Source organism: Planococcus citri, chromosome 5 (assembly GCF_950023065.1).
Source record: "Planococcus citri chromosome 5, ihPlaCitr1.1, whole genome shotgun sequence".
Taxonomy (NCBI): Eukaryota; Metazoa; Arthropoda; class Insecta; order Hemiptera; family Pseudococcidae; genus Planococcus; species Planococcus citri.
Window position 1 is genome coordinate 23,236,488 of NC_088681.1, and position 27,449 is coordinate 23,263,936.

The window sequence follows — 27,449 nt, forward strand, 5'->3', positions numbered from 1 at the left end:
TGCTTAAAACCAGTGTTTGAGACAGACATTGTTTAAAACCAGTGATTGTTACAGACAATTTTCAAAACCAGTGTTGTGAAAGACACTGTTTAAAACCAGTGTTTGTGAATGACACTGTTCAAAAGCAGTGTTTGTGACTGACACTGTTTAAAAGCAGTGTTTGGGACAGGCACTGTTTAAAAGCAGTGTTTGTGACAGACACAGTTCAAAATCAGTGTTTGTGACAGACACTGTTTAAAACCAGTGTTTGTGACAGACACTGTTTAAAAGTAGTGTTTGTGATAGACAATTTTCAAAACCGTTGTTTGTGACAGATACTGTTTGAAACCAGTGTTCGTGACAGACACTGTTTAAAGCCAGTGTTTTGTGACAGACACAGTTCAAAATCAGTGTTTGTGACAGACACTGTTTAAAACCAGTGTTTAAGACAGACACTATTTTAAAACCAGTTTTTGAGACAGACACTGTTTAAAGCCAGTGTTTTGTGACAGACACAGTTCAAAATCAGTGTTTGTGACAGACACTGTTCAAAAGCAGTGTTGTGACAGACACTGTTTAAAACCAGTGTTTGTGAATGACACTGTTCAAAAGCAGTGTTTGTGACTGACACTGTTCAAAATCAGTGTTTGTGACAGACACTCTTCAAAATCAGTGTTTGTGACAGACACTCTTCAAAATCAGTGTTTGTGACAGACACTATTTAAAACCAGTGTTTGTGACTGACGCTGCTTAAAACCAGTGTTTGAGACAGACATTGTTTAAAACCAGCGATTGTTACAGACACTGTTCAAAAGCAGTGTTGTGACAGACACTGTTTAAAATTTAAAACCAGTGTTTGTGAATGACACTGTTCAAAAGCAGTGTTTGTGACTGACACTGTTTAAAAGTAGTGTTTGTGACTGACACTGTTTAAAAGCAGTGTTTGGGAAAGACACTGTTTAAAACCAGTGTTTCTGACAGACACTGTTTAAAAGTAGTGTTTGTTGGCAGACACTGTTTAAAGCCAGTGTTTGTGATTGACAATTTTCAAAACCGGTGTTTGTGACAGATACTGTTTGAAACCAGTGTTTGTGACAGACACTGTTTAAAGCCAGTGTTTTGTGACAGACACAGTTCAAAATCAGTGTTTGTGACAGACACTGTTTAAAACCAGTGTTTAAGACAGACACTATTTTAAAACCAGTTTTTGAGACAGACACTGTTTAAAACCCGTGTTTGAAACAAACACTGTCTTCATTCAGTGTGTGCCTTCACACTCAGGTTTAGGACCAGTGTTTGAAACAGACACTGTTTTCAATCAGTGGTTGTTTTCACACCCTGGTTTAGGACCAGTGTTGAAACAGACTCTGTTTAAAACCAGTGTTTGTGACTTGTGACAGACACTGTTCAAAACCAGTGTATATTTGACAGACTCTGTTTAAAACCAGTGCTTGTGACTGACACTGTTTAAAAGCAGTGTTTGGGACAGACAATGTTTAAAAGCTGTGTTCGTGTCAGACCCTGTTTAAAGCCGGTGTTTGAAACAGATACTGTTTGAAACCAGTGGTTGTGACAGATGCTGTTTAAAGCCAGTGTTTGGGACAGACACAGTTTTCAAACAGCGTGTCTTCACACCGAGGATTAGGACCAGTGTTTGAAACAGTTCAATCAATGGTTGTTTTCACACTCTGGTTTAGGACCAGTGTTTGAGACGGACACTGTTTAAAACCAGTGTTTGAGACAGATACTGTTTAAATCCAGTGTTTGAGTCAGACACTGTTTGAAACCAGTGTTTGTGACAGACACTGTTTAAAAGTAGTGTTTGTTGGCAGACACTGTTTAAAGCCAGTGTTTGTGACAGACACTGTTTAAAACCAGTACATAGGTTAGGGTTATCTCGCCAGGCATTACAGGCGTGCCACAAAACGTAGCTCGTAATCAGAGTACTAAACGTGTAAGTAGGTATGGGATAGTTTGATAACTAGCTGAATGATTATACAAACACGCTTGCCTAATTTATTTTTTCTGATTAACGAATATTGATTCATTTGAAGCAGTTGTATCTCTATAACAAACAAGTCAAGTAACATATTCATCATGTTGAAACAAACTTTGAACAAACGTGCGTATTTTTTATTCGCTAAAAATTATTATAAGCGGTTTTGTGTCAGTTCTGGAAATATTCGTGAGTTCAGTTCAAATGTCGATCATTATCTTAGTAAAGAAAACTTCTCTGATAGACACATTGGACCCGATGAACAGGCTGAAAAATCTATGCTGAAAAGCATCGGATATAAGGTAAAAAAATTTCCTGATTACCTATCCATTCTATACCTACTTATAAAAAGCACATAAGTCCCTAGTGTATATTTGTGTTTCAATTTTTCAATTGTAAGCTGTTTTTTGGAAATATTTAGACGACAACTCAGTTATGCGACGATGTAGTGCCAAAAAATATTCAATTGAATGCAAGCCTAAATCTAGATGAAGCCTTAAGTAAGTATGTAGTTATAAGTACCTTTATACCTACCTACGCAGCTATTTACCTATAAGTACCTACTTATTTTTCATTAAAAAAATTATCATAGCAAAGCAAACGTAGGTACTCACTTACGTAAAATTTGTTGCTTTGAATTACTTTTCACTACAAATTAAAAGCGGTAATATGTAGATATGGCGAAGATATCACATGTAAAATGGAATCTTGACCTTTCTTACTTGAAGTTTATCGCGCGACGAACCGTTGAAAGAGTATCGTTTTACATAATATTAATACCCCACACGAACTCTATATCACGTCATTTTCTTCACTTTTATTGATAAGATTAAATTATACTACGAGTAAGAACCTACCTGCAATTGATAACTCATTAAATTTCTAATTCTGAAAGTTTAATTAAACTCAGAAAAAACCTAGATAATGGAAAATAGTTTCTGACAAAAGAGCTTTTTGAACTGAAATTCTCCGATTAAAATGAAACTCAGCTAGGTCGAAAAAGCAATTCTTCTAAAACTCCTGTAACCAAAATTTCATGCCCTAAAGTTCATTTTTGAAAATTAAAAAAAAAAGCTGTTTAAGCAGTGATGGCAAAACTTTTGCATTTCAGTTTCAATTTTGCTCATTTAGGTAAATTTCAATATCTTCATTTCAGTTTCAGTTTTTTACTGTTTTTTCAGTTTCAGTTCGTTAGTTTCACTCTTTCCCATCAAATTCGTAATAATGTATTTTTGGAAATTTATTAGAAAGAATATAAACTACCTAGACCTACCAAAAATCAGTTTTCTTTTTCAAGTTTCAGTTTGGCTCATTTCAGTTTTAGTTTCTTCATTTCAGTTTCAATTTTTTTCTATAGTTTTAGTTTTAATTCCACTCTTTTCTCATCAAATTCGTAAAATTTTGGAAATTTATTGATAAAATAAACTTAGGTATCAAAAATCAGTTTTGCTTTTTTCAGTTTCAGTTTTCAGATTTTAGTTTCAATTTCAATTTTAATTTCAATCTCTTCATTTCAGTTTCAGTTTTAGTTTCGGTTTCAGTTTCAAATGTTTTAATTTTGGTTTCAGTTTTCCATTACTAGTTTTAAGGTCGACTTTTGAAATTTTTCATGAAATAAAAATTTTTTGAGCGAAGTGAACCTATGTTAATCAGTCTATCAATTCAACTCTCTCACATTCAAACTACTAGTTTTGAGTCAACCTAAAGCCTTCAGCCATTTTTTCAATTTTTTTCGGAAAATTCAAATTGCTCTGGAGGGGCTAAAAATAAACATTTTTGGGATCTATAACATTGGTTGATGCTTATTGGGCACGTACCCTCTCAACTTTTTTATATGGTTACCGCAAAATTCCAGGAGTGTCGTCAGATAAAAAGTGATTTTTTTTACTAATTTGTTAATTACCTACAGAAAATTGTAATATATCGAATTTTCAAAGAAAGTATGACTATACAGATGCCCAACAAGTAAACGTTATAGAAATCCTGAGGTTCATTTTTGGACTTTTTAGAGTGATTTGAAGTTTCTGGAAAAAAATGAAAAATCGCTGGAGGCTCCAGAATGGCTCAAAACTAGTAGTATATCATTCAAATTGGTTCATTTTGCTAAAAAAAAAAATGAATTTCTGTGAAAAGTTTAAAAATTGTCCTTAAAGCAGCTTTTTTATTTTTTTAATGTTCAAAAATTTGTGAAAAATCCAAAAAATAAATGACCTTTAGGACTTGAAATTTTAGTTATGCGGAGGTCTTCCAAAAAAACCTTCACAACTCGTCAACATCGATCGAGCTGAAATTTTTGGCTCGCCGAAAAACTAATTTTCAGCTGCCGAAGTTAATTTTTCGCTTTTTGACAAACTTTTGAAAATTGTGAAAATAGTCTATTTGTAATTGGTACCTTCAACTTTCTACAAATACCTATCAAGCGTTGATATAGAAATCTGAAACTGGGGTTTGTATACTAAAGTCACCCTCCCCCCCCCCCCATCGATTGGTACAATTTTCCAGGCAATCTGGAGCCAACAGTAAAAGTTGACTTTTCTCCAGCAACTTTAAATCGCTCCAGAAGGCGTTATAATCAACTTTGCCAACTGAAAATTTAATCTTATCATATGTATGTTCGGCATTCCAAATCGATTGGAAACGGTGAATCAAAAATCCGAGGTAACGAGTTGAAAATAGTATTTTTTTTACAAGTTGAAAAATCTCAAATTTTCGAAAAATTCCAGAATCGTCAATTTTGGGTAAAAAGTTGTCAGAAACTTCTCTTAAGCCCTCAAGTTGACCACCTCAATCGATTGACATCATTTTTAGACCGATCTAGAGCCTTTTGCAAAAGTTGGCCTCTCTCCAGCAACTTCAAATCGCTCGGAATTTTTTGAAAATTTATGATTTTTCAACTTGTAAAAAAATAAATTTGAACTTGAAAAATTATATTGACTGATTTCGAAAAAAATGCCACCCCCTTCCTCTACTTCAATTTCGAGTACTTGGCTCAAAAAAAATTGAATTAAAAATCCCCTTCCAAAGTTGGATTTTGGTTAATTCTGTTGTGAGCTTCAATAGGTACCTATATGATAAATGCATTTAGGTACTCAAAATCTCTTATTTATTTTTCGCAGGTGAACCTGAACTGATTGAAAAAGGTAAAAAAATTGCTGAAAAAAATGAAATATGGAGAAGCTACATTGGAATGGGATATTATAATTGTTACGTACCAACACCAATTCTTCGAAATGTTTTTGAAAATCCAGGATGGTTAGTGCCTTGATTCACCTACAAATATATACCTACGTACTTACTTTGAAAAAAAAGCTCGCATCTCGTACTTATACTCTTATCTACATGTTTTTTCTGATCTCGTATTTCTGTTTATCATCCCAATAGGACAACTCAATATACACCTTATCAATGCGAGATTGCTCAAGGTCGTCTGGAAAATCTATTCAACTTTCAAACCATGATCATCGAACTGAGTGGATTGGACGTAGCAAACGCTTCGTTGTTAGATGAAGGGACCGCAGCTGCTGAAGCTATGACTTTATTTTACAGGTTGGCAAATGAGAAGGTCGCTGTTGGCTCAACTAATTATGAATAATATTAAGAGAGTTCGTAAATTTTTCACTCACATTGTGGTATTATTGCAGGAAAAATCACAAAACAAATGTTTTCTTATCGGATGCTTTACATCCGCAAACCATAAGCATCGTGAAAACAAGGGCGCAATCTTTGGACTTGAATGTAGTCGTTGGAGATATTTGGAAAGAAGATTTCAGCAATAAGAATTACTGCGGAGTGATATTCCAATATCCAGACACAAACGGTGATATTTTTGATTTCAGCGAAGTGGTCAGCAGAGCTCATAAATCTGGCGTAAGTAGGTCTAATATTTAACAATGGAGCCTAATTTTTTGCTCCCTCCCTTCCCCCTTCCCTCCCACCAACGATGAAGAGTTAAAGGGCCAAAATCACCTCAAATATTTCCTCATTTTTTCAAAAATTACCTTTCTGAATTTCCTGACATTTTTCTAGGTCAATTGGGACCTTTGAGAAGTAGCGAAAATTGAGCCAAGGGAATGAAATTTTCACCAGGTCGTTTTGAGGCCCCTCTCCCTCCAAAAAAATCTTTCAAACAAGGCAACATGCACGCTGGTCCCTTCTCTTCCTCTGCTTCCAGGCACCTGGACAAACTCAATGGATCAATATTTAACAACATTAATGATTTTTTCGCAGTCATTTGCAGCCTGTATCACAGATTTATTGGCACTGTGCGTTCTAAAACCTCCCGGCGAGTTTGACGTAGACGTAGCCTTAGGCTCGTGTCAACGATTTGGAGTACCATTGGGGTATGGAGGACCTCACGCTGCTTTCTTCGCCTGCAAAAAATCGCTGATGAGATTGATGCCGGGAAGAATGGCCGGAATTACCAAGTATGTATAAATACCTGAATTCTTCAATTAAAAAAATTAATTGGCCAAATGAAATAATGTGCAATAGCTTCCTACATAATTTTATGTTCGTAATCGTGACGAATTTGTTCGCAGGGACGCTGATGGACAAGTAGCATATCGTCTCACATTGCAGACACGTGAGCAGCACATCAAAAGAGATAAAGCTACTAGCAATATATGCACAGCTCAGGCTCTATTGGCCAATATGTCTACTTTATTTGCAATTTACCACGGGCCGGAAGGATTACGGAAAATAGCTAATCGAGTAAATTTTCTGACGTCTGCTTTAAACAAAGGTATATAAGGCAAATTTCTCATTAAACGAATGTTGTTTCCAATATTGATTTAATTTTATTCTTATATGAAGGTTTAAAGGAAGCTGGACACGTTGTAAAAAATGAATACTTTTTCGACACGTTGAAAATTTATCCGAAAAATTCATCTTCTGTTGTGCCGAAACGAGCTAATGAGAAAGGAGTTAATTTGAGATTTTTCTCCGATAATTCGGTTGGTTTTAAACCTATCTCGTATATTTTGTATTCAATTCTCAAATAGTATTAAAATATTACTTTCTTAATCATTTTGCTGATATTTTGTAGATTGGCGTATCACTCGATGAAACTGTTACTGTTCAAGATGTCAACGATATTTTGAGTATTTTCGAAGCAAAACCATTAAATCCGGAAGTAGGTACCTACCTCAGACCCATTTTTTTTCTGAATAAATACCTATGTGTGCTGAATTAGGTATAATTATTGGAATTTTTCAATTTAAGATAGGTATTAAAAAACTTATTACTATTTTTCCAGATACTTGGCGATGTCGATTCGCAGGGAATGTTGTTGAATTCAAAATTTGCCAGAAAAGGAGAATTTTTAACTCAGCCAGTATTTCACAGTCATCACTCTGAAACTAAACTCAATCGCTTCATTAAAATGCTAGAAAATAAAGATGTCTCGCTGGTCCATTCGATGATACCATTGGTTAGCATCTCCCACGCTTATTAAGCTATTTAATTCAAACGTACCATACAAATAAGACGATGATTATAATGTTCGATTACCTATTCACAGGGCTCTTGTACCATGAAACTGAACGGAACAACTGAGATGATGCTATGCAGTTTACCAGGATTTACAAATATTCATCCTTTTGTACCCAGAGAACAAGCTCAAGGATATTCCGATCTATTCGAAGAATTAGAACAAGATTTGTGCTCCATTACCGGTTACGATCGAGTTTCTTTGCAACCAAATAGGTACCTATACCTGGTCGCATTTGTATTTGAATCAATTCAATTTTATATTTTTCAAGACTTATCTGCAGCTGATTATATGTAATTCAATTCGAATGAATTCATACGTTTCAGTGGAGCTCAAGGAGAATACGCCGGATTATGCGCCATTCAATCGTATCATCGCTCAAGAGGAGAAGAACATCGTAACATTTGCCTGATTCCTATTTCAGCCCATGGCACAAATCCAGCTTCAGCTAAAATGGCAGGAATGGAAATCGAACCGGTGCTTGTGTCTAATCAAAATGGTGCAATTGATATCGACGATTTGAAATCAAAGGTTGGATACAAACGTAGTGTACTTTCCTATCTCCATTTTGAATGTTTGATTATTATATTCCAACTGCAATTACGAAATAATTCCTATACAGGTGGAAAAATACAGCGATAAATTATCTTGTATCATGATCACGTATCCATCGACTAATGGAATTTTTGATGAAAGTATCGTGGAAATTTGTGATTTAATTCACGCTCATGGAGGACAAGTAATCAGCTATGGAATGATTTTCATAAAAATAATAACTAATATTTTATATAGCTAAGTAAAACATTTTTTTTTTTTTTTTTTTTTTTTTTTTAGGTTTATTTGGATGGTGCAAATATGAACGCTCAAGTAGGACTATGTCGACCTGGAGACTACGGCTCAGATGTTTCTCATTTAAATCTTCATAAAACATTTTGTATTCCTCATGGAGGAGGTGGCCCTGGAGTTGGACCTGTCGCTGTGTAAGAAAAAAAAAATCCATATTATCGAAGGACTAAGTATTTAAATAATTACCTACTTAACGGTCTTATAATAAAAAAAAAATCATATGTTTTTTATTTAGGAAACTTCATCTGGCCCCGTATTTACCTAGCCATCCTATATTAGTTTCGGAGAACTGGAGAGAAAATAATAACGTATTGCCTACAATTAGCGCTGCTCCTTTCGGTTCTGCGTCTATTTTACCTATATCTTGGGCTTATATTAAAGTAATCAAGTTAAAATCATTATTCAAATTACACAAATTATTTGCATGTTACAATACTTAACACGGATGATTCGATGTGAACAGTTAATGGGTTTCAAAGGTTTGAAGAAAGCTTCAGAGATTGCCATTTTGAACGCTAATTATTTATGTAAACGACTACAGCCGCATTATAAAATATTATACACGAGTTCTAAAGGATTAGTAGCTCATGAGTTCATTTTAGATGTAAGAGAATTTAAAAATACTGCCAATGTGGAAGTTGTTGATATCGCTAAAAGATTAATGGATTACGGTGAGTTCTGAATTTAATTTACGACACGCAGAACTTGTGATTATCATTATTTTTATGAACGATAAAATAGTAACTGGTTTTATTTCATTCTTTCAGGTTTCCATGCTCCTACGGTTTCTTGGCCGGTAGCTGGTACATTAATGGTAGAACCTACCGAATCTGAAGATAAAGATGAACTAGATAGATTTTGCGAATCTTTAATCAGTTAGTATTTAGCAAAATATCTCAGCTTATACTTTTGTAGTGTTCATTCTGAATTTCGTTTATAAATTACGTTCATTTTCAGGTATACGAGAAGAAATAGCTGAAATTGAGAATAATAAAGCTGATAAAAATAATAATTTATTGAAAAATGCTCCCCATTCGTTGCGACAGATCACATTTGGAGAATGGAACAAACCGTATTCTAGACAACGTGCAGTTTTTCCATTGGTAAATATTACACAGCAGACTAATTTATTTGAAAGAAAAATAAGGTTGCGTAAACTAATTGGCATTTGTTTGTAGCCTTTCGTTAAACCTCAGTCGAAAATATGGCCTACCGTTGCCAGAGCTGATGATGTATATGGTGATAAAAATATCGTGTGTTCGTGTCCTCCTATGACTGAGTACAACTGAAAATGCATTTATTGCTTTTGCAACGAGTATTATTTCTTTTTGATTGTGTGTTTATATAAAATTATTTTTATATTACATTTTTCATTCAGTGTCATAATCATTGAACTTTTTTCTGTTTCTTCAAGTTCAAACTTCTCATTCATGCTAAATCGCTGAAAAAATAAATTCGAAGCATAAAGCGTTACCCATTAGGTCGTTACTTTTACTTTCAAAATCTCTAAACCAAACTATAAGGTCAAAAATTCAACATTCAAGTGAGAAAGTGAGAAAAATAATTTTTTTGAAAAAAATTTAGGAAAAGAAATCAAATTCCAACCATTTTTGTAAATATTACGTAATTACCGGTAATTACAAACGAGTGAAAATTCGTATACCAATTTTTGTTTATTTTTCCTGGTCACACTGATTTTCCGATAATTGCTATCAGTTTTCGTTTTATTTATGTCAAAAGTAAAGTGATATAGAAAAGTCAAAAGAAAAATAATTCGTCGTATATTTTATTTTTAAATCAATTTTCAAATTAAAATCGAACGTTTTGAAACCTACGAAATAAAATTCAGTATCAGTTGTAATCGTTTTCCAAAGGAGTAGTCTTTTTCTAAAATTCACGAGATGGAAATGAGTATAACATAATTGACGATTGGCCAACAGTTATGATGAAGAAATAACCTACATTTGTACTGTAACAGCTGATGAACTTGGTTGTCACTGAAAGGTATAATTTTTATAAATTTTAAATGTTTTAAACATATCTACGATGCTTGTTACGTTTCATGTTTCATCGTTTATAAATCTTTAAGTACTGTTCGGAAAATCGAACAAGGTACATGATGGGTTCGGATTTGGAAACTGTAGATTGATAATAATTTAATACGTCACAGATGTATCCATAACTCTTTTCATTTCGATATGTTGAATTTTGAAACGTAAATCGTTCACATTTGTAGATATTTGTAGTAATTTTTTCAGTTACCTTGATGTGATATATTATTAGTTTGGTTATTGTAATCGTTGTATGTTGTATATGTGTACTTTTTGTGTGTCTAGGTTTCCCCATTACGATTTTGAATGAGCGAAAATGCAGTTTGTTTTAGTAAATTTTATCTGCAAGTTTAATTATTATTTGATTACGAGTTCGGAGTGCTATCGAAGTTGGACTTGACGGTGGTTTCTTGTTACTTATAAGATAATTTAATATTCTAGCATATTTTTGTACGTATGGTTTTTAATCCTGTATTGGAATATGTTGCTTAATTTTTTTCATTTTTTTTTTGAAAAATATTTCGAATCAGTTTCTTTTGCTTGAGATGAATTTTTCCAGAATGCTTCATCATGGCAGGATTAAAAATTATATCTTAATACTTCGATAAATCAATTAAATTGCTCGTGATCTTATTTCTTTTTCTTTTTATTTGTTTCAGGCTATGAGAATATTGTAAATTACGTTTCGCTCAGGTTTTTCGTTCGTTTTTTGAAGGTATAACATTTATTCACATTGATAAGTACGTTTTGAGAAATAATTGTATCTCGTAATACGATTCAATGTGTTGTAGATTTTCAAAAAAAGAATTCGAAATGCAAGAAGAAGGGACGCCGAAATTTTTGAAATATCATCAAGGAGGCGTCCGAGGTGTCGCGTTCAGCCCTAGAGTTAGTATACCAAATGACACGATTAAACTTCAATCGACACTTTCACAACGTGCAATTTTACGTTTTAGGATCGATATTTATTCTGTTCTGGAGCTTGCGATGGCAAAGTTAATTTATATACAGCGCTGAGAAGCGAACTTCTCATGTCTTACCAAATTACCACGATGACTCTAGCCAAAAATATAAACGCTGTGAGGTTCACTATCGATGGCTCAAAGGTAAACAACTAGTTCTTCGATGCTGTTCACTGACTCGATGAATAACAACATAATGAAACTTGTCGACAGATTCTCGCTGCTACCACATCGAAAAGATTAGCTGTGGTGGACGTCGAAAGAGGAGAGCAATTGTTAGCTTACGATAACTGTGCGTTCAGTGGTCGAGATCGAGCCGGTGTAGCGACCGATCCGATCTGCCCCAGTATAGCTGCCTGCGTTACCGTCAATGGTAAAGGATTAACCTTACTAGATCTCAGGATGCCGTTACCAGTAGATTTTTTGTACGATGTGAGTATCGTAATCGTACCATATTCCATTCGTTGGTAGTTCTTCGGTATCTCATTTCGTCGCCTATTTCAGATACATACTTCTACCATCCGCGACGTTATGTTCTTACATCCTAGTTGGCCGTGGACCTACGGTCACCAGAGTCCTATATTGACCGCCGACACAGACGGAACGTGCAATGTTACGAGCGTAAATGGCAGAGTACTGCATTCGTTCAATGCTAATCAAAATCACGTCAATGCTATCTGCGCTACGCCCGAATTATTCAACCAGTGCGCCGAAGATGGATTTTACAGTAAGGTTGTTTCGACGAAGGTGTACTTTGTTCGTAATATTATCTAAAAGGTGAATTATTCTGTTCGTAATAGGTCTTTTAATGTGCGGCGGTGATAAAATCAGTGCGTACGTTCCAGATATGGGCGTGAAAGAAATTTTACGCGATAATAACGATAGTCCTATTTGGAAATTACGGTTAGTATTCGATAATTAGCTCGTTGAATCGAATGTTTCGAAATCCGAATGATTTCTGAATGGATTTGTATGAGTAGCTTCTTCGCGAAGTGCCATAAAATGAGAAAAATGAACTACGCTTAGGACGCGTATATACTTATTCTATCAAAAATAGCAAAAAAATCTTGCTCTTTAAAAAAAAAAAAATTGTCAAAAAAAACTCGTTTTCTAATGAAAAATGCCGGAAAATTATCATTTTTGACAAAAAAGTTCAAAAAGTTACAATTTTTTTTTTGGAAAAATCATCTTTTGGCATCGCTTTTTTCCTCAGAAATTGCCAAATAGTCTCGTCTTTTCACTAACAAAAAAAATCTAATTTTTTTTGACAAATCTTGCAAAAAATTTTTTTTTGCCAATGTTCTGTTTTTGGCAAAAATTACCTAAATCCATCTGTTTTCCAAAAGGCAAAAATTGATAAAAATTATCTTTTTTAAAAACAAGATTACAGACATGAAGTTGTCAAAGTCTCACTTTCTACTAAAAATGGCAAAAATCTTGCTCTCCGTTTAAATTCCCAAAAAGTGTCGTTTCCTATTGAAAAATGCTGAAAATTATAAAATTTTTGTAAAAAATTCCAAAATGATTGTTGCCAGAAATAGCTAAAAAATGAAAAAGTCTCATTATTTCGACAAAGATTGCGAAGAAATAGAATTTTTTTAGCAATAATTACCAAAACTCCTGCTTTTTGCTAAAATTGTCAAAATCTAGTTGTTTTTCAAAAATTGACAAAAATTCTCACTTTTCAACAAAATTGCTGAAAAACACATCTTTACCAAAAATAATCAAAAAATCTCGTTTTTCACCAAAACAAAAAAGTTTGGGCCAAAAATTGCAAAAAGTATTATTTTTTTGTCAATAATTACCAAAAATTCTCGCTCTATTAAAATTCTTAAAAATTGTCAGTTTTTGCAAAAAATTCTCAAATGCCTTATTTTTTTCCAAAATTTTCCAAAAGTAATACTTCATTGCCAAAAATTGCGAAAAATATCATTTTTTACCAATAATTACAAAAAGTCTTGCTTTTGCCAAAAAAAGTCAACGTTTCTCACTTTTTTCAAAAATTAAAAATGAATTCATTTTTTTTCATCAGAAAGGCTAAAAATTAGGTATCATTTTTTTTTTGCAAATAATCCCAAACACTATTTTAAAAAAATGCCAAAAAATTCACTTTTTTTCTAAAATTATTCAAAAGCCTTGCTTTTTACCAAAAATTGGCATTTTTGCTAGAAATTGTAAAAATCTCACTTTGTTGCTGGAAATTGCCATTAAATTTAAAATCAGCTCAATTTGAAAAGTTTTCGTTTTTTGCTCATTTTTTTCTCCATTAAAATGCTTTGCTCACGTTCTGTCACTTTTTTGGTTATTACTTAAAGCTCCTTTTTTTTTTTTTTTTGGAGAATATCGAGTATGAAATGAACCTAGTACGCTTAAATCAATATTTTCTGTTATTTATCCGGTTCTAACTGGTCGTATGTTTTTGAAACTGGTTCAGTGGTTTCTCACCAGCCACCAGAAAATCCCTTTTAACGAACTGCAGGTTCGAAAAAAATCCTTCGGAATATTGACAATTGATTGATTTTTATTCTATTTTTTGACACGCAATGAGACTTCACAAACCTTTTTTTTTTTTTTTTTTTTTTTTTTACCATGTATGCTAATTAATGTAATTTCAGGTATACGTCCAACGGTAGTATATTATATTCAGCCTGCGAAGATGGCAAATTAAGACGTTACCGAAGATATCCTGACCATCACGAATACCTTGGTGAAGTTTACTCGCACAAGGGCGATATTCAAGATTTAGATATATCACCGTATGACGAATGTATCCTTTTATTCGATTTTTTCATCTCGTAGCATCAAATTTTTATGTCGTTTTATTAAAAAATGAAATCTACAACGATTGTTAATTGATACAATCATCAAATTCACGTTCATTTAATTTATTTTCGACTTTTAATATCGACAATCTTGTAAAATTAATTAATATTATATTCATGCTGTATAATCCTTAATTCAAATTCTGCAGATCTTATTACCGCTTCTAAAGATAAAACAGTCGGTATCCTAAGACTAGGTGCCCCTAATCACGGATGGACAGAATACAGCGAGTTGACGTGATCGTAATCTTCTCTCAGAACGCGTTCATATCAATTCATGTTCTCTTTTTTTTTGTTTTGTTCATTTTTATCTACCATTTTAAAGGTTTCATTTCAACAATTTTTTTCTAAGTACGTCGGTCTTTATAAACGAACCATTGAGTATGGGAAAATGTCGACAAAAAAGAAGATCTACTTGACAGAGATAGAGCTCGTCTATAGACCGAGTTGTACTACGCTACATTCATCAATACTTGTGTTCAATTTGAATGAAATACCTGCTGATTTTCAAAAATGCTCAATGAAACCTATATACCTACAGTTTAGTAACCGAGTCATTTTTTCGTACGATTGTAATAACGGAATGGAATAGTTGACCAAAAATTTAATACCTTAGAACGCACACTACCATTTTTTTTCTGTTGGAAGAGCTTATTATACGTTTTTTCTTATAATGTAACAGTGCTGTTTTTTTTTGTTTGTTTTTGAATGATTTTTTTTCTTTGTAATTTTTAATACGCTTAATTTTTTGTATTAAGTGGTGATTTTTGTGAAGAATATAAGCGATTGGGTATACATATTATTGTTACATTACCACGGTACATCATCGGGTGCTTTCGTGACTTCCTTTACTTTGTTTTTCTTTTTCTGTTCGATTGTTTTATTTTATTTAGTTTTTTTTTTGATTTTTCATGTATCAGTAAAGTGACAGGAAGGCATAGATTTTTTGCTTCCACATTCGATTGCTTGTATTCTGGGCCCCTGTTTAAGGTGAGCTTCTACTGTAAATTTGTATAAAAATGTGATATCGGTTTTTTTCTTTTCTCTGTGTAAATACAAATGGTTAAACATTTTTGTATTTCTGTTCGTATATAGTATTGGGTACTCGTAATTAAATTAACTAATTATGACGGTCACTACTTTCTCTTCGCGTAATTTTTCGTAACGGATTTCCGCCCGAATTTGCATAATGACGCGTGGTTACAGTTAAACTTTTCCCAATTGGTAACACTGATCGACCGGCATGTTTATTTTGGGTGTTCACGTCTTTTTCGGATTTCGTATTCGTTTTCGATGATAAAAAGTTAATTTGCGGTCGATTTGGTCGATTTAGTGGTTTTAATTTTTCGAATATAAAGTGCGATTGTGTTATTGAAAATGTTAGCCGAGTTATTCTAGTCTTAGTCGCGGTGTGGCTGTTTAATTAATCGTATTCTTCGACTCGTATCTGTTCGGTATATCGAGTACGCGAGTGAGAATATTGTGCAGAGAATGCGGTATACGATCAGCGAATTTGTATTTCAATTTTTCCAAGTACGTTATTTTTATCTTACATCGTATCAGCTTGATAGTAACTGTTGTTTTTCATCGACTCATATGATTTTGGGTGAGCGCTCCGGCTCGTCATTGTACGATTACGATTGTGTGATCCATGTGTTGTATTGGTTTCAGATTTTCATCTGTTAGCATCTCGCCAGAGCGAAAGAAAAATCAACGTTGTAGAACTGTATGGCAAAATGCTGATGTCGAATCGTATCGCTGTCCAAATATATATTCATATCGCAGCTGCAAGGTAGGCGCGTCTGTGCGTGAAGGATTACTGTACATCGTTCGTCATATTATGGCAAATACAACACGTTTACTCGTCGTTCAACCCTTCGTTCATCAGTTGTCGGTATTTAATTGATTTTTATACGTAATAAATTCGTAGTTGTTTTAGGTGTTTGGCATTGGCATTCTCGTTCGATTAATCAAGAGCTAGCTAACCATTCGACGTGCTGTTGAACGACTGTTTGTTGTTGGATTGATTCGATCGTAGACGCGGTGTGTTTGCTATAAAATATGATCTCGATCGATATATTTTCTAATATTCCTTCTGTCCGTATTTGAAGAGTATTCTCGTATGTAATAATGGGCGTAATTTGACCGGCGAGGGCTACGAACCAGTCATCTGTGAGACGATATCCGTTACATTGTATTTTGGCGCGATGGTTGTAACGTTTTTTCACTCGTAACTTGTACCTTGGCTCAAACATATGGCGTGAATTTATCAAAATATGGATATTCTCGTATATTATGGTCATTTCGAGTACCCATCGAGTGAACTAGAACATCAAAATCGTGTTTTAACGATAAGTATATTGCATTATCGTTCGTTTCGTTCGAGACAATGCGTCGCGACGCAGCTGTAGTAGCGTCGCCTGATTTTATGTTTCTTTACCCTGGTAGCACTGCTGGGCGACTAAATTTGTACCCTATCGATGGTCGATGGTCATTACCGGTACGTTTTTCTTTTTTCCGGCCACTGACTGAAATATTATACCGGATTTCGTTTTGCGATAAGGAAAATGAAAGTGTTTAATTTTTTATCAATTTGGGAATTGATTAAATATACTCGGTTCGTCGATTGTAGTCGCTCGTGTGTTTTCTATGGTTCACTCCCCTTTAATTTAGTTAGACAGATGTCGATAACTTGTATTTTTTTTTACCTGTTCTGTATCTATATGCGTGTAGCTGTCGTAATCGCTTTCATGGATTGTTTCGATATTAATTTCGCGTTATAGTTTTATAATGCGAGTTACATTTTCGACCAATGAAGAATGCTGAACGAATTGGAAACGAAAGGGTTTTCATTTTTTTGTACGTTAGACGTTATAATGTCTGGTTACATAAGAAATTATGACGGTTACGTTAGGTTACGGTTTATTATACACGTACCTACTGGTAATTTATTCGTGTGAAAATACGAGTCGATGAGTGGTTCCTTGGTTGATTTGGGTATGCAACTTATCGAACGTTATGGGTGGGTTGGTGTTTAAACTCGGGGCCAAAACGTACCAAAATATTGGTCAGAATTCGAGTATCTCGAAGTTTTTGAGGTCTGATACGTTCTTTCGAACCATCCTGTAGCCTTCAGGGAAATCATCCAGTAACTTGAATTTCTCGAGGGCCAGTTCAGTAAGGTTGGAACAGGGATTGTACTCGGTTACTTTTTGAGTAACCAAGTTACTAAAGTAAAGTTACTAACTAATAGTAACTTTTGGTTACTTTTTTGAAATGTTGGTTACTAAAAGGTACTTTTTCCAATTTATTTCACAAATTTCCTTTTTTTTCTCAAAATTTTATCCAAAATTCTTTTTAAAAAAATGTTTTTATTTAAATTTACTGCTTTTTCAGCATTACAACTTTTTTTTTCAGTTTTGATGATTTTTCTTTTGAAAATGTACTTAAGGGTTTTATAATTTCAACAGGTATTACATATTATGAATTTCTCAATGGTTTATAGTCGATTTTCTCCTGTTCTGATTAATTTTAACATCTTGAATTTTGGTGGTGATTTTTTTCCAAAATGATTTGCCATGATTTTGTTCTGAATTTTGATGATTTTTTTCGCCTGAATTTTTTCCCAATTTATCACATTGAATTCTCTTGATTTTTTCATAAAAAATTTTCCCTCGAGCTTGTGTGATTTTATTGCTCAAATAGTCGGGATTTTCGACTTATTTCGGTTCGATGGCTTTTTTGGAATTTTGTGAGTTTTTTTCTTCGTTGATTTGGTGAGTTTTCTTTTGCTAATCTTTGTAGATTTTCCCCTATTCTGACGAGTATGATTTTTTTCGAATTTTCGCGAGTTCTCTTTTTTGAAGTTTTTCGATGATTTTCTCGGAATTTCCATTTTTTTTCTCATTTTAAATTTTGGTGAAGTTTCTACAGTTTTGACAGACTTTTTCAACTTAGAATTTTCACGATTCTACATAATTATAGTTTTGTGTTCTAGAGTGTGGTCATTTTTTTTTTTCAAGTTCGAATTATTTCTCTCTGTTGAATCCTCTTGAGTTTTGCTAGAAATTTTCCGATGATTTTTCTCTAAATTTTTTCGATTAATATCTGAATTTATACCTAATTTTAATTCTCGCGATGTCTCTGTTCTGAATTCTTAAAGATTTTTGCCGAACTGAATTTTTGAAAGTTTTCCATTTATTTTTCACCATTTCCATATTTTTGTTTTGAATTTTATTGATTCGTTTTTCTATCTGAATTTTTGTTCTTAATTTCGGCGAAACGTTTCTTCTTGAATTTTCGAGATTTTAAAAAAAATTTTATCCTAATTTTGCCCCAAATTTTAGTAATTTTATTTGCTTACATTTTTGTGGATTTCCTCATTTTTTTCGAGTTTTTGAGAGTTTTTTCGGATTTTGAGACGTGATTGGTTGTATTTAGAATTTTTTGAGGATTTTTTTATTTTTTTGAATTCTCATGGATTTTATTTTCCAATTTTTCGACGATTTTTGCGTTTTGTTTTGTGTCTAAATTTTTGTGAAGTTTTCGCAATTTTTTCGTTAAATCTCGTGAGTTTTTTTTTCAATTCTTGCGATGTTTTTTCTTAAATTTTAGTGCTTTTTACCTCAATTTTTTCGGTGAAGTTTTTCTAGGTACTTCTAATCGAATTTTTATTCTGGAATCCTCGTGATTTTTTTCAACTTTTCAAATTTTGACATTAAACTCTCGAGTTTTATTCGTAGGGACTAATGATTTTGATTTATTAAAAGAAAATCGCGAAGAGGTTTTTCAACTTATTTTTTGACTATTTTTTTTCCTCTCCAGATCTTAATCTTCGCTCTGCTTTCTGTTTCGGTCATTTTCTCTCAATTTCAATAATGTTGTCATATTTTTTCCATTTTTTATTCGAATCGTGTCAACTTTTGACAGTTTTCATGGAGGATTTTTTTTCTTTTTGAGGCAAGGTACCTATATTTTTTTGTATTTGAATTAATTTTTAAAATGATTTTCACAAATCACTTTTTTCCAAATTTGGATTACAATCTCCCCCCTCCTCTGCCGACCTTTCCAGTTGATTTTAATATGTTTTCCGTTCTAAAATAATCCTTCTTATTTATACTTAGAATTTTCTTACAAATTATTGTTTTGTTATTTCTCAACAGTCGAGTAATTTTTTTTCATCAAATCATCGCTCGTGTCGAACATTTCTGCTATTTTACTATTGGTATATTTGTGTTTGATTTTTTGAAATGATTTTGAATGAAAGATTAAATTTCGTTTCTCGCTACTTCGAAAGACTTCCCCCTCTTGTTTCAATTTTGCAATTTTTTCGGTAATTAATCACATTTTTCGATTGTGTTTCCGGAATCCAATATTTTTTTCCTGCTTTCTTTTTGTATTTTGATCTACGAGTAGTTTATTTTCGAAATGTTGATAAGTAATTATCTGTTTTGAGCGTTTGCTAGTTTTTTTTTCTAAAATGGTTTTTATTCGAATTTTTATGGTTTTTTTGTGCTTTTTGAAAAAGCTGGTATCAAAATTTTCGTTACGTTTTGTTTTGTTTTGTTTTTTGTTTTTTTTGTAATCTGAAATAAAATGTAATGTTTTGTATGCATTATAACTCAAGTTTTTTGGTTGCCACTGTTTTTTTCATGTTAAAATTTTTTTTGGTTACTTTTTTTTGGCTTTTTTGGTTACTAAAATTACTTTTTTTGAGAAAAATTCGAGTACAATTTCTGTTGTAAAAAAACTTGGGAGGTTTGAAAGCTTTCACGATTTTTTTTTTTTAGAAAATTCACTCTGAAACGTTGCAAATGACCCATAGGATTCCTCACTCCCTCCCCCTCCCATCATTTCAGAAACAAATCAGCTACATGAGAAAACTCGGGATGAAAGTTGGTTCGACTTTTGGCGTAGAATTACCCAAAAAGAATTATTTCCAAATACGAATCGCGTGTTCCTTTCTACTAGTATGTGTAAGAGACAGCTAGAAACATTTTAGTACGATTTCATCCTATACCTTTCGTCAGCATGCAGCCAGCTTATTTGCCAATTGCTCACTGCGAAGATAGACTCGAATCGTTCGAAAATGATGCTAACATAGCTCGAGCTTCTATGCCTGTGTATGTACTTTGTTGTAACGATAAGATATAAAAAAAACGCGCATCAGCGTCTGCTATTGCTACTGTTGTTATTTTATTATATCTGCGTACGTGTTGCATAAATACTACAAAGTACCTACACCTAGGTATATATATACGAAGACGAACGTAGTACTTCGGTATAACAATAATGCCATGAAAAGTACGAAATTGGGTCAAGTTAAAGGTAGAAATAAACAATAAACTTGTTACACGATTAGTCGAAGAAGTAGAAGTAGAAGCAGCAGCAGCAGCAATAGCAGCAAAACAAGCAGATGATGGCAATTATGCTCATATGTGTAGGTATGACTGACGAGCGACGATGGTAATGATGACGACGTCCTGGACTTAGCAATCGTTTTCGAATTAGTGATGTAATCGACGACGATTTTATTATATTTTCTGGTCATCGTTGCCTTCAGATATGGAATGCTGCAATACGGCGTCTCTTCACGAAATGCTACTTATATGCGAGGTTTGAATTGGATTGTTTTGTAACCGAGTATAGCTTCGCTGGAGATCGTTTTGATGGATGGTGGCTGGAATTGGTCTTTCATTGCTTTGAGCTTTTTAAAAAATATGGTGATTGTTTGATTTAGCTTGAGGCTGTGAGAGTCACGAATAACTGAGTTCTTGGCAAGAACCGGTCATTTTTTTGTGTTTTGGTTACTTGATGAGTGAAAATTTTGTTTGATTTGAAAGAAAAGAGTAGGTAGATTACCCAACAAAAATTTGGAAAAAATTCAATTTGAAATTGAAGGGAAGATTAAGTACATATTAAATTATTAATGAATCTGATGAGGTATTTTTTTTAAACAGATGGTAGCTGGCTTGTTTTTTTTTCTGCTTAAATTCTCAAATCTTCAACTTGTATATAGTTGTTTTTGATTTTTTTAAAAATGTTATTCTAATGTAACGTTTTGAATATCTTTCGAGCAATTTTTGCTGCATCTCCTCTTAATTTTGTTGAAAATTTCGTCAAATGTTGCACAATAATTTATGTGTTGAAGCTCATTTGTAATTTTAGCAGATTTTTTTTTTTCATTTTGATGATATTTTGATCAATTTTTTGTGCGTTTCAAAATTGAAAAAAAAATATTTCAAACATTTTTTGTGCTATTTTATTTAAATTTTGCAAGCTTTCATCAATTTTAATTCCAACTATTTCATGAAATTTTAGCAATTTTTAATATACTTTTTACAAAATTTTGTTTTAGCTGGTTTTCATGAATTTTATGAAATTTTTATGGGTAACGCATGTATTTTTTACAAGAATTTTTCTTTTCAAATTTTATGCTATTTTTGTGAAATTTCCATTTATTTTGATGATATTTAATTAAATTTTTTAAATTTCCAACCATTTTTTTTGTATTTTGAGCATTTTTTTGTGATATTTTGTCATTTTTGATTCGTTATAATGGTTTTCATGAATTTTTAACGATTGTTAAAGTACAAATTTTTTCAAAATTTTACTCTTTCTTGATGATTTTCTTTTTTTTTGAATGATTTTTTTCAATTTCTTAAGAATGTAATCATGTTAATACCTACTTAATTTGATTTTTGCAAAATTTCACTCCATCTTGTTTACATTTAAATTTGATCAATTTTTGGGGATTTTTTATCAATTTCAACAACTTTTTTTGAAGTTTTATTCAAGTTTTTGAGTACATTTTAATTAATTTGTGAGTTATTTTTGCAACATTTCGTAAGTTACCCTTTTTCCATTTTTTCATCAATTTTTAAGGACTTTCAATTGCTGATTTCACTCCTTCTTGTTCTCATATTCGATTAATATTTTGTATTTTTCTGCAATTTTATCAAGGTTTTGATATATTTAACGCAATTTTTGCGACGTTTAAGGTTCAACTTGATTTCAGTGGTTTGTAACTGAAATTTTAACAAACTTTTAGTCAATTTCTGCAACATTTTGCTCATTTTTGCTCATTTTTGCTCATTTTTGCTCATTTTTTTTTTCTTTAAAGTAATGAATTTCATTCCAATTTTTTTGGTATTACTTTAGACAATTTTTGCGATATTTTGCTAAAATTTATTGATATTTAATCAAGCTCGATTATTTTTGATGATTTGCACGAAGTTTGAACAAATCTCAGAGCAATTTTTTCAAATATTTTGCTCACTCTCAATCAGGGTGTCTACCAGGTAGTGAAAGTAGTGATTTCGAAAGGCGGTAGTGAAAGTAGTAAAAAAGTAGTAATTTTCAGCAATTTTGCTTAAAAGGTAGTGAAAAATGAAAAAAAAAACGGGAAATCCGATTTTGCACACAAGAAAAATTTATGTAGAAAATGGCTCATTTGTTGACTTTTTTAGAACTTGAATTGCATATTTTTGAAAGCTTTTGCCCTCGCTTCCCTCGGGCTATTTGCTCTTCGTTTTCGATGTATAAAACATATTATTTAAATTCAAGAAATATTCGAAGTTTCAACCAGAAAAATACCCCCTTACCTCCATAAAAAAAACTGTTTTTTTACTTCTTGAAACATGAATTTTTGAAAGCTTTCTTGGCCTCGGTTCACTCGGGCTCGTTTGTTTTTTTTCTAGTTTGAATTTTTTTAAAAATAATCATTCAAGTTTTAAAGTTTTGAAGCAAAAGTAATAAACTTCTTCATTCATCACCCAAGAAAACAACATTTTTATTACCCCTCGAAGTACTAATCTTTCATTCATTTTTGTTTGATTTTATATTTTGAAAAAAGTTCTTTATTCGCCCATTTTCATTACAGTAACAAGAACCTTAAAGGTGAAAATAAAATCAAAAATTGAAATGACAAAATTATATTCTCGACATCCCTTGCTTTAAAAAAATCTTGGGGTGTTCGAAGGTATTGGAAAAGCGAAAAATTTTCATGTAAAATTTTGTCTCGTCCAAACCCCCCCCCCCTCCTTCTTGAAAAATCCCAAGTGTTTAAAAAATGTCCTGCTGAAGTCCTATTTTTTCATTTTGAAATTTGTCGGACTAGAGAGCCTGAAAAATCACTGCTAAAAATTGAAAAATCCTTCATCTTGTTCCTGTTGTAGGGGGGGGGGGGGGTTAAAAATATTTTGGAAGGCAGCGATTTTTTTTTTTGAAAAGTAGTGAAAAGGTAGTGATTTTTGTCCAAAAAATCCCGATAGACACCCTGTCAATATTATTGGCGAATTTTGTAAGATTTTGCTCAAATTTCGAGTGATTTTATCGCCTTTTAGGCAATTATTTTGATTTTTGGCGTTGAGTAGATGCTCGTAATGTAAGTATTTGTCGCTTGATGTATTGGCTATTTTTTTATCAACAGTTGTGAAATGAAAACTCACCCAATAAAAATTTGATTACATGTTGATTCTATTTGAAACGAAAGGATATATCATCTTATAAAAATGTGTTAAAAAATAAATTTGGAGTTTGAAATATAAAATTCATCAATCTCCAACTGATAAAAGTAGGTTTAGTAACAATTTGAATCTTTGAGAAGACGAATGAAAACCCACCTAATGAAAAATGTTGAATTTTGGTTCAATTGAAAATTCATTTTGTAAACATTTCAAGTAATGATTGATTCACTTTTTTGTACAACTATTTATAATGTACATCTTACCATTGTACAAATTTTGAAAAAAATGGATCTCAGTAAAGTTTGCAATTATTTTTTAAAATACCCTAGAAATTTGAAATTTTTTATTTAGTGCCTTTTCTGCAAAGATTCAAAGCTTCAAAACTTTGATTTATTTCGATATTTTTGCTTGATTTTTTCGATTTCTTTTTAATTTTACCCGAAAATATTTTTCCACGTTCATTTTCAATTAAAAAATTCCTGACGAGAGAAGCTTTTTTTTTGAAAAAAGTTCAACGGTGTTATTGCAAAATGGTTAAAAATTCTTACTTACCTAATTTATTCCTTTTGAACATAAGTTTCAACTATAGTTATTTAGGTGGGGGGGGGGTCCACGGGAGAGGATTCGGATCAAGAATTTTTGGAGGTTTTGAGCTTCAAAATACCAAGTGAGAACCGATTAACTCTACTTTCGATTCCAAAAATTTGTCAGCGTAAAATGAGAAAAAAAGTTACTATAAAAGTGACCACCTTATTTGTGTATGTTTATCCTATACTAATCGTATCAAAATCCAAGAAATATAAAAAGAGATGGAAAATGGATTGACGTAATAGCTCGTACATCCGTCTCGAACAAAAATTTAAAAATAGTTGATAAACGATTAAATTTTCTAGAATTTTTCTCGGGTAGCGCGGCGCAGTGCGGCGCCACGTCGCGTCGCACGGTAGTATTTTTCACAAAATCGACTCTCGTTATCTATATAATTTGGTTATTAACCGTTGTGTTTCGTAAACGTGTATTAGATTCTCCTTCAAGTTTATCTATACTCGTAATACAGATTCTACTTTGAGTGTGACGTTAATGAGAGAGCCCTTAATTAGTAGATTTGCTGCTGCCATGCTATATAGCCATACGTCAACGTCATTCTATTAGGTATATCAAAGTGTGTTTTTTCCAGAACCGGATACAAAAAGTTTTTTTTTCCTAATTTACCTATCTACTCAGTGAACTATAAACGAAAAAAAAAAATGCTGCGAGGGTTTCGGAATCGAATTTATCGTATAGTAGGTAATAATTAAACCTTACATGTGTACGTCAATAGGACCAAGTTCAGCCGAATATCATTTACATATTCCAAGTGCATCGTCCATGTTGTTCCATGTTTTCCCGCAGGATATGAAAAAATGATGCTACTCGTATTTACGTAAATAACAATGCATAAGTATTTATTGTATGTACTTATACGTGTATAACATCGAATTGAATTCCCAATTTTATCATAAAAAATTGATTAAAAGCTCACCACGGTGTCGTTACGTCATCGGTATTTCGCCTAGACGCCGGCTAATAACGTATCATTATGCTTGCTCGGTGGTTGGTAACAGTGCTATTGAGGGACTTACATATTTTGGTGAATAGAGAGATCAGGGACAGAGCTGCGAAATTTTTATCCAAAGGAAATGCTAAAGGTGGAAGAATTTTTTATTAAGGACAATGATTACTGACGCTATTTTCTCCAAGCTTCATTCCTTTGTTTTCTTTATTTCAACTCGAATAAATCCTTGAAAAAAAATTGAAAATTTGAAAATGTAATTACAACTGCGTTGTTTGAAATTGAAAATAAGGACGTAGAAGACAAACAGTCGCTTGTGTGTCGAATTTTTCGAAGTGTGGAAAGTTTCAGGCTGTGTTTTTTAATTTTTTATCTAAATATTCGACCTTATAAAATAATAAGACTGCATCAGTTGTAATTAGACTGAATGTAATTGAAATTTTTTATGGAAACACTCGTGTATCATTATTTTAGTTTGCATTGTTTTGCTTAACACGGTGTGAGAAAATTGAATTTTAATAAAATGCTGAATCGTACGGACACGAACGAGCTAGTTATGTACATGATTTGAGGTTTCAAGTGAGAAACATTTGGGCATCGAAATGATCAATTGAGTATTAAATCTGGCTTTGGATCCCTGCAGAAAGATATTATGTACTTATTGTAGAATAGATAACAAAAAAAAAAAAAAAAATGTCAGAGGATTTTGACCAAATTTAATGAAGACCTTCATTTTAAGTTGAAAGTCTCTCAGAAAACATTTTAGCTCCATAGGTGACTCTGGAGGGAAATTATGGGTCTTAAAAGAGAGGGCATTTTCGAAAAAAATCGTGGTTTTTTAGCTCTGGCTCCTACCCAACCTATACTTGCAATGATAAAAGCCCAATTCCAAAAGATGACATTTGAGATTCTGCGTCGCTCTAGGTTATTTCCATCAAACCCAAGATCACTTTTACGGTTGCAAATAGTATTTTGAGAATATTTTCTTTTCTAATAACATTTTGCATTAATTATGTCGAACCATGAAAAGATATAATTTCTGAAACTAAGAAAATATTTTGAAAACAGTGGTGCCAATCGTTTGGTCATTATTGCCAATTTTTAAAAAACCGAAAATTTTTGTTTTTTTTCCTCGATTGTTTGAAATTGGCAATAGTGAACAAAATGCTTACCGAAGTTGGTGCCACTGTGTCCAAAAGTATTTCCCCAGTTTCAGAAATGATATTTTTTCAAGTTTTAGCATTACTTAATTAATGCGAAATATTTGAAAGGAAAAGGATATTTCAAAACACGACCTTTTTCTCAAAACAGTTTGGGCAGAGTCTAGAACAAAAAAAGCATGATTTTTTTAAAAAACAAAATGCTCTTTTTTGAGAACCCATCTCTCTCCTCAACTGACACTTCTGCAGTTAAAATGTTTATCTGAGTGTCTTTCAACACAAAATGAAAGTCTTAATTATCATGATAACTTTGTCAAAACACGAATATTTTTCTATAACGTTATGATAACGTTACGGTAGCGTTTTAAAAACGTTTCTATAACGTTATCAAGTTTTTATTTAAAAGCTATTAATTGAATACATTTTTTAAGACGTTGTCACGTGGTCACTATAAGCGTTTCACCGTTATTAGAGCATTACAGAAACGTTATGGAAACGTTATAAATCGTTATTGTCGCGTTGCAGAAACACAGCAGTGCTATGAAAAAATTGCAGTAACGTTATGAGTGTCTCAAAAGTATTATATTATGGCGACTTTCTGGAAGATTGAATTGTGGAAACGTAATGATAACTTTATTAAAACAGAACAGAAACATGTGATGGTAACAATTGGTAACATCTTAAATCACTAGTGTAGTGTAACATTTTTGAAAAACCTAATGTGTGACTGAAGCATTGTGAAAAGTCATTGAAGCGTTTCAAAAACGTTTCTATAACGTTACAGAACCGTTATAGTAACTTAGGTGATGTTGCACACTGTGTTATAGTCACTTTTATAGAATCTTTCGTCGATGTAATGAAAATAGGATATTTCTGTTGTAATATCTTTGCTATAATGTTATGAAACGTTTCAGAAACGCTACTGAAACAGTTGGGTAACGTTACAGAAACGTTATAGATTTGTTATGGTTACGTTCTGGAAACGTTATTGATGGTGTTACAGATGAATTCTGGTTATACATATTTTAAAAATGCTTCAGAAACGTTATAAAAACGCTACGAAAACGTTATAAACAACTGTAATGGGGCTCGTCTGAATGTTTATCAAAAATGAGTACTTTATGTG

The 27,449-nt window shown here is 32.6% G+C and overlaps 3 protein-coding genes across 8 annotated transcripts in view; all 3 read left to right on the top strand.

Moving 5' to 3' along the window:
- Positions 1–1,940: 1,940 nt before the first annotated feature.
- LOC135846522 (glycine dehydrogenase (decarboxylating), mitochondrial) lies at positions 1,941–9,695 on the top strand. 2 transcript variants are annotated; one of them, XM_065365657.1, is made up of 19 exons: positions 1,941–2,277; positions 2,397–2,475; positions 5,092–5,227; positions 5,357–5,521; positions 5,617–5,842; positions 6,203–6,399; positions 6,514–6,716; positions 6,788–6,927; positions 7,020–7,106; positions 7,230–7,403; positions 7,494–7,678; positions 7,790–7,994; positions 8,086–8,202; positions 8,298–8,443; positions 8,545–8,689; positions 8,773–8,980; positions 9,077–9,184; positions 9,267–9,412; positions 9,488–9,695. In XM_065365657.1, the coding sequence occupies exons 1-19, from the start codon at positions 2,077–2,079 to the stop codon at positions 9,596–9,598; spliced, it is 2,979 nt and encodes a 992-aa protein (XP_065221729.1). In that variant the 5' UTR covers positions 1,941–2,076; the 3' UTR covers positions 9,599–9,695. The 2 variants fall into 2 exon arrangements, with proteins under 2 accessions (XP_065221729.1, XP_065221730.1); XM_065365658.1 differs by having other exon boundaries at positions 2,169–2,277; positions 2,376–2,475.
- Positions 9,696–10,023: 328 nt separating this feature from the next.
- Positions 10,024–15,216, top strand: LOC135846526 (uncharacterized). 3 transcript variants are annotated; one of them, XM_065365672.1, is made up of 10 exons: positions 10,024–10,313; positions 10,646–10,762; positions 11,020–11,075; positions 11,152–11,248; positions 11,317–11,466; positions 11,536–11,754; positions 11,827–12,049; positions 12,123–12,225; positions 13,938–14,089; positions 14,294–15,216. In XM_065365672.1, exons 4-10 carry the CDS (start codon positions 11,174–11,176, stop codon positions 14,383–14,385), a joined length of 1,014 nt encoding a protein of 337 aa, XP_065221744.1. In that variant the 5' UTR covers positions 10,024–10,313; positions 10,646–10,762; positions 11,020–11,075; positions 11,152–11,173; the 3' UTR covers positions 14,386–15,216. The 3 variants fall into 3 exon arrangements, with proteins under 3 accessions (XP_065221744.1, XP_065221745.1, XP_065221746.1); XM_065365673.1 differs by lacking the exon at positions 10,646–10,762; XM_065365674.1 differs by lacking the exons at positions 10,024–10,313; positions 10,646–10,762 and adding an exon at positions 10,791–10,810.
- A 221-nt stretch (positions 15,217–15,437) lies between these two features.
- Positions 15,438–27,449, top strand: part of LOC135846524 (very long chain fatty acid elongase AAEL008004-like) — a 134,035-nt gene continuing 122,023 nt past the window's right edge. For 2 of the 3 annotated variants that reach the window (XM_065365665.1, XM_065365666.1), the window contains exons 1-2: positions 15,438–15,677; positions 15,816–15,936. Coding sequence is in view for 1 of the 3 variants with exons in the window: in XM_065365662.1 (XP_065221734.1) it covers positions 15,985–16,038 (54 nt within the window). In the remaining 2 variants the exon portion in view is untranslated. Of the gene's footprint in view, positions 15,678–15,815; positions 15,937–15,969; positions 16,039–27,449 lie in introns of those variants that run through there. The other variant, XM_065365662.1, reaches the window with a different exon arrangement.

Excerpts from the sequence above, each read along its gene's own strand:
- LOC135846526 (XM_065365672.1), top strand. The coding sequence starts at position 11,174 with ATGCAAGAAGAAGGGACGCCGAAATTTTTGAAATATCATCAAGGAGGC. Across the intron at positions 11,249-11,316 it reads GTGTCGCGTTCAGCCCTAGA|GATCGATATTTATTCTGTTC; the intron begins GTTAGTATACCA and ends TTTACGTTTTAG. Across the intron at positions 14,090-14,293 it reads TATATCACCGTATGACGAAT|ATCTTATTACCGCTTCTAAA; the intron begins GTATCCTTTTAT and ends CAAATTCTGCAG.
- LOC135846522 (XM_065365657.1), top strand. The coding sequence starts at position 2,077 with ATGTTGAAACAAACTTTGAACAAACGTGCGTATTTTTTATTCGCTAAA. Across the intron at positions 6,717-6,787 it reads GACGTCTGCTTTAAACAAAG|GTTTAAAGGAAGCTGGACAC; the intron begins GTATATAAGGCA and ends TCTTATATGAAG. Across the intron at positions 9,413-9,487 it reads AACGTGCAGTTTTTCCATTG|CCTTTCGTTAAACCTCAGTC; the intron begins GTAAATATTACA and ends ATTTGTTTGTAG.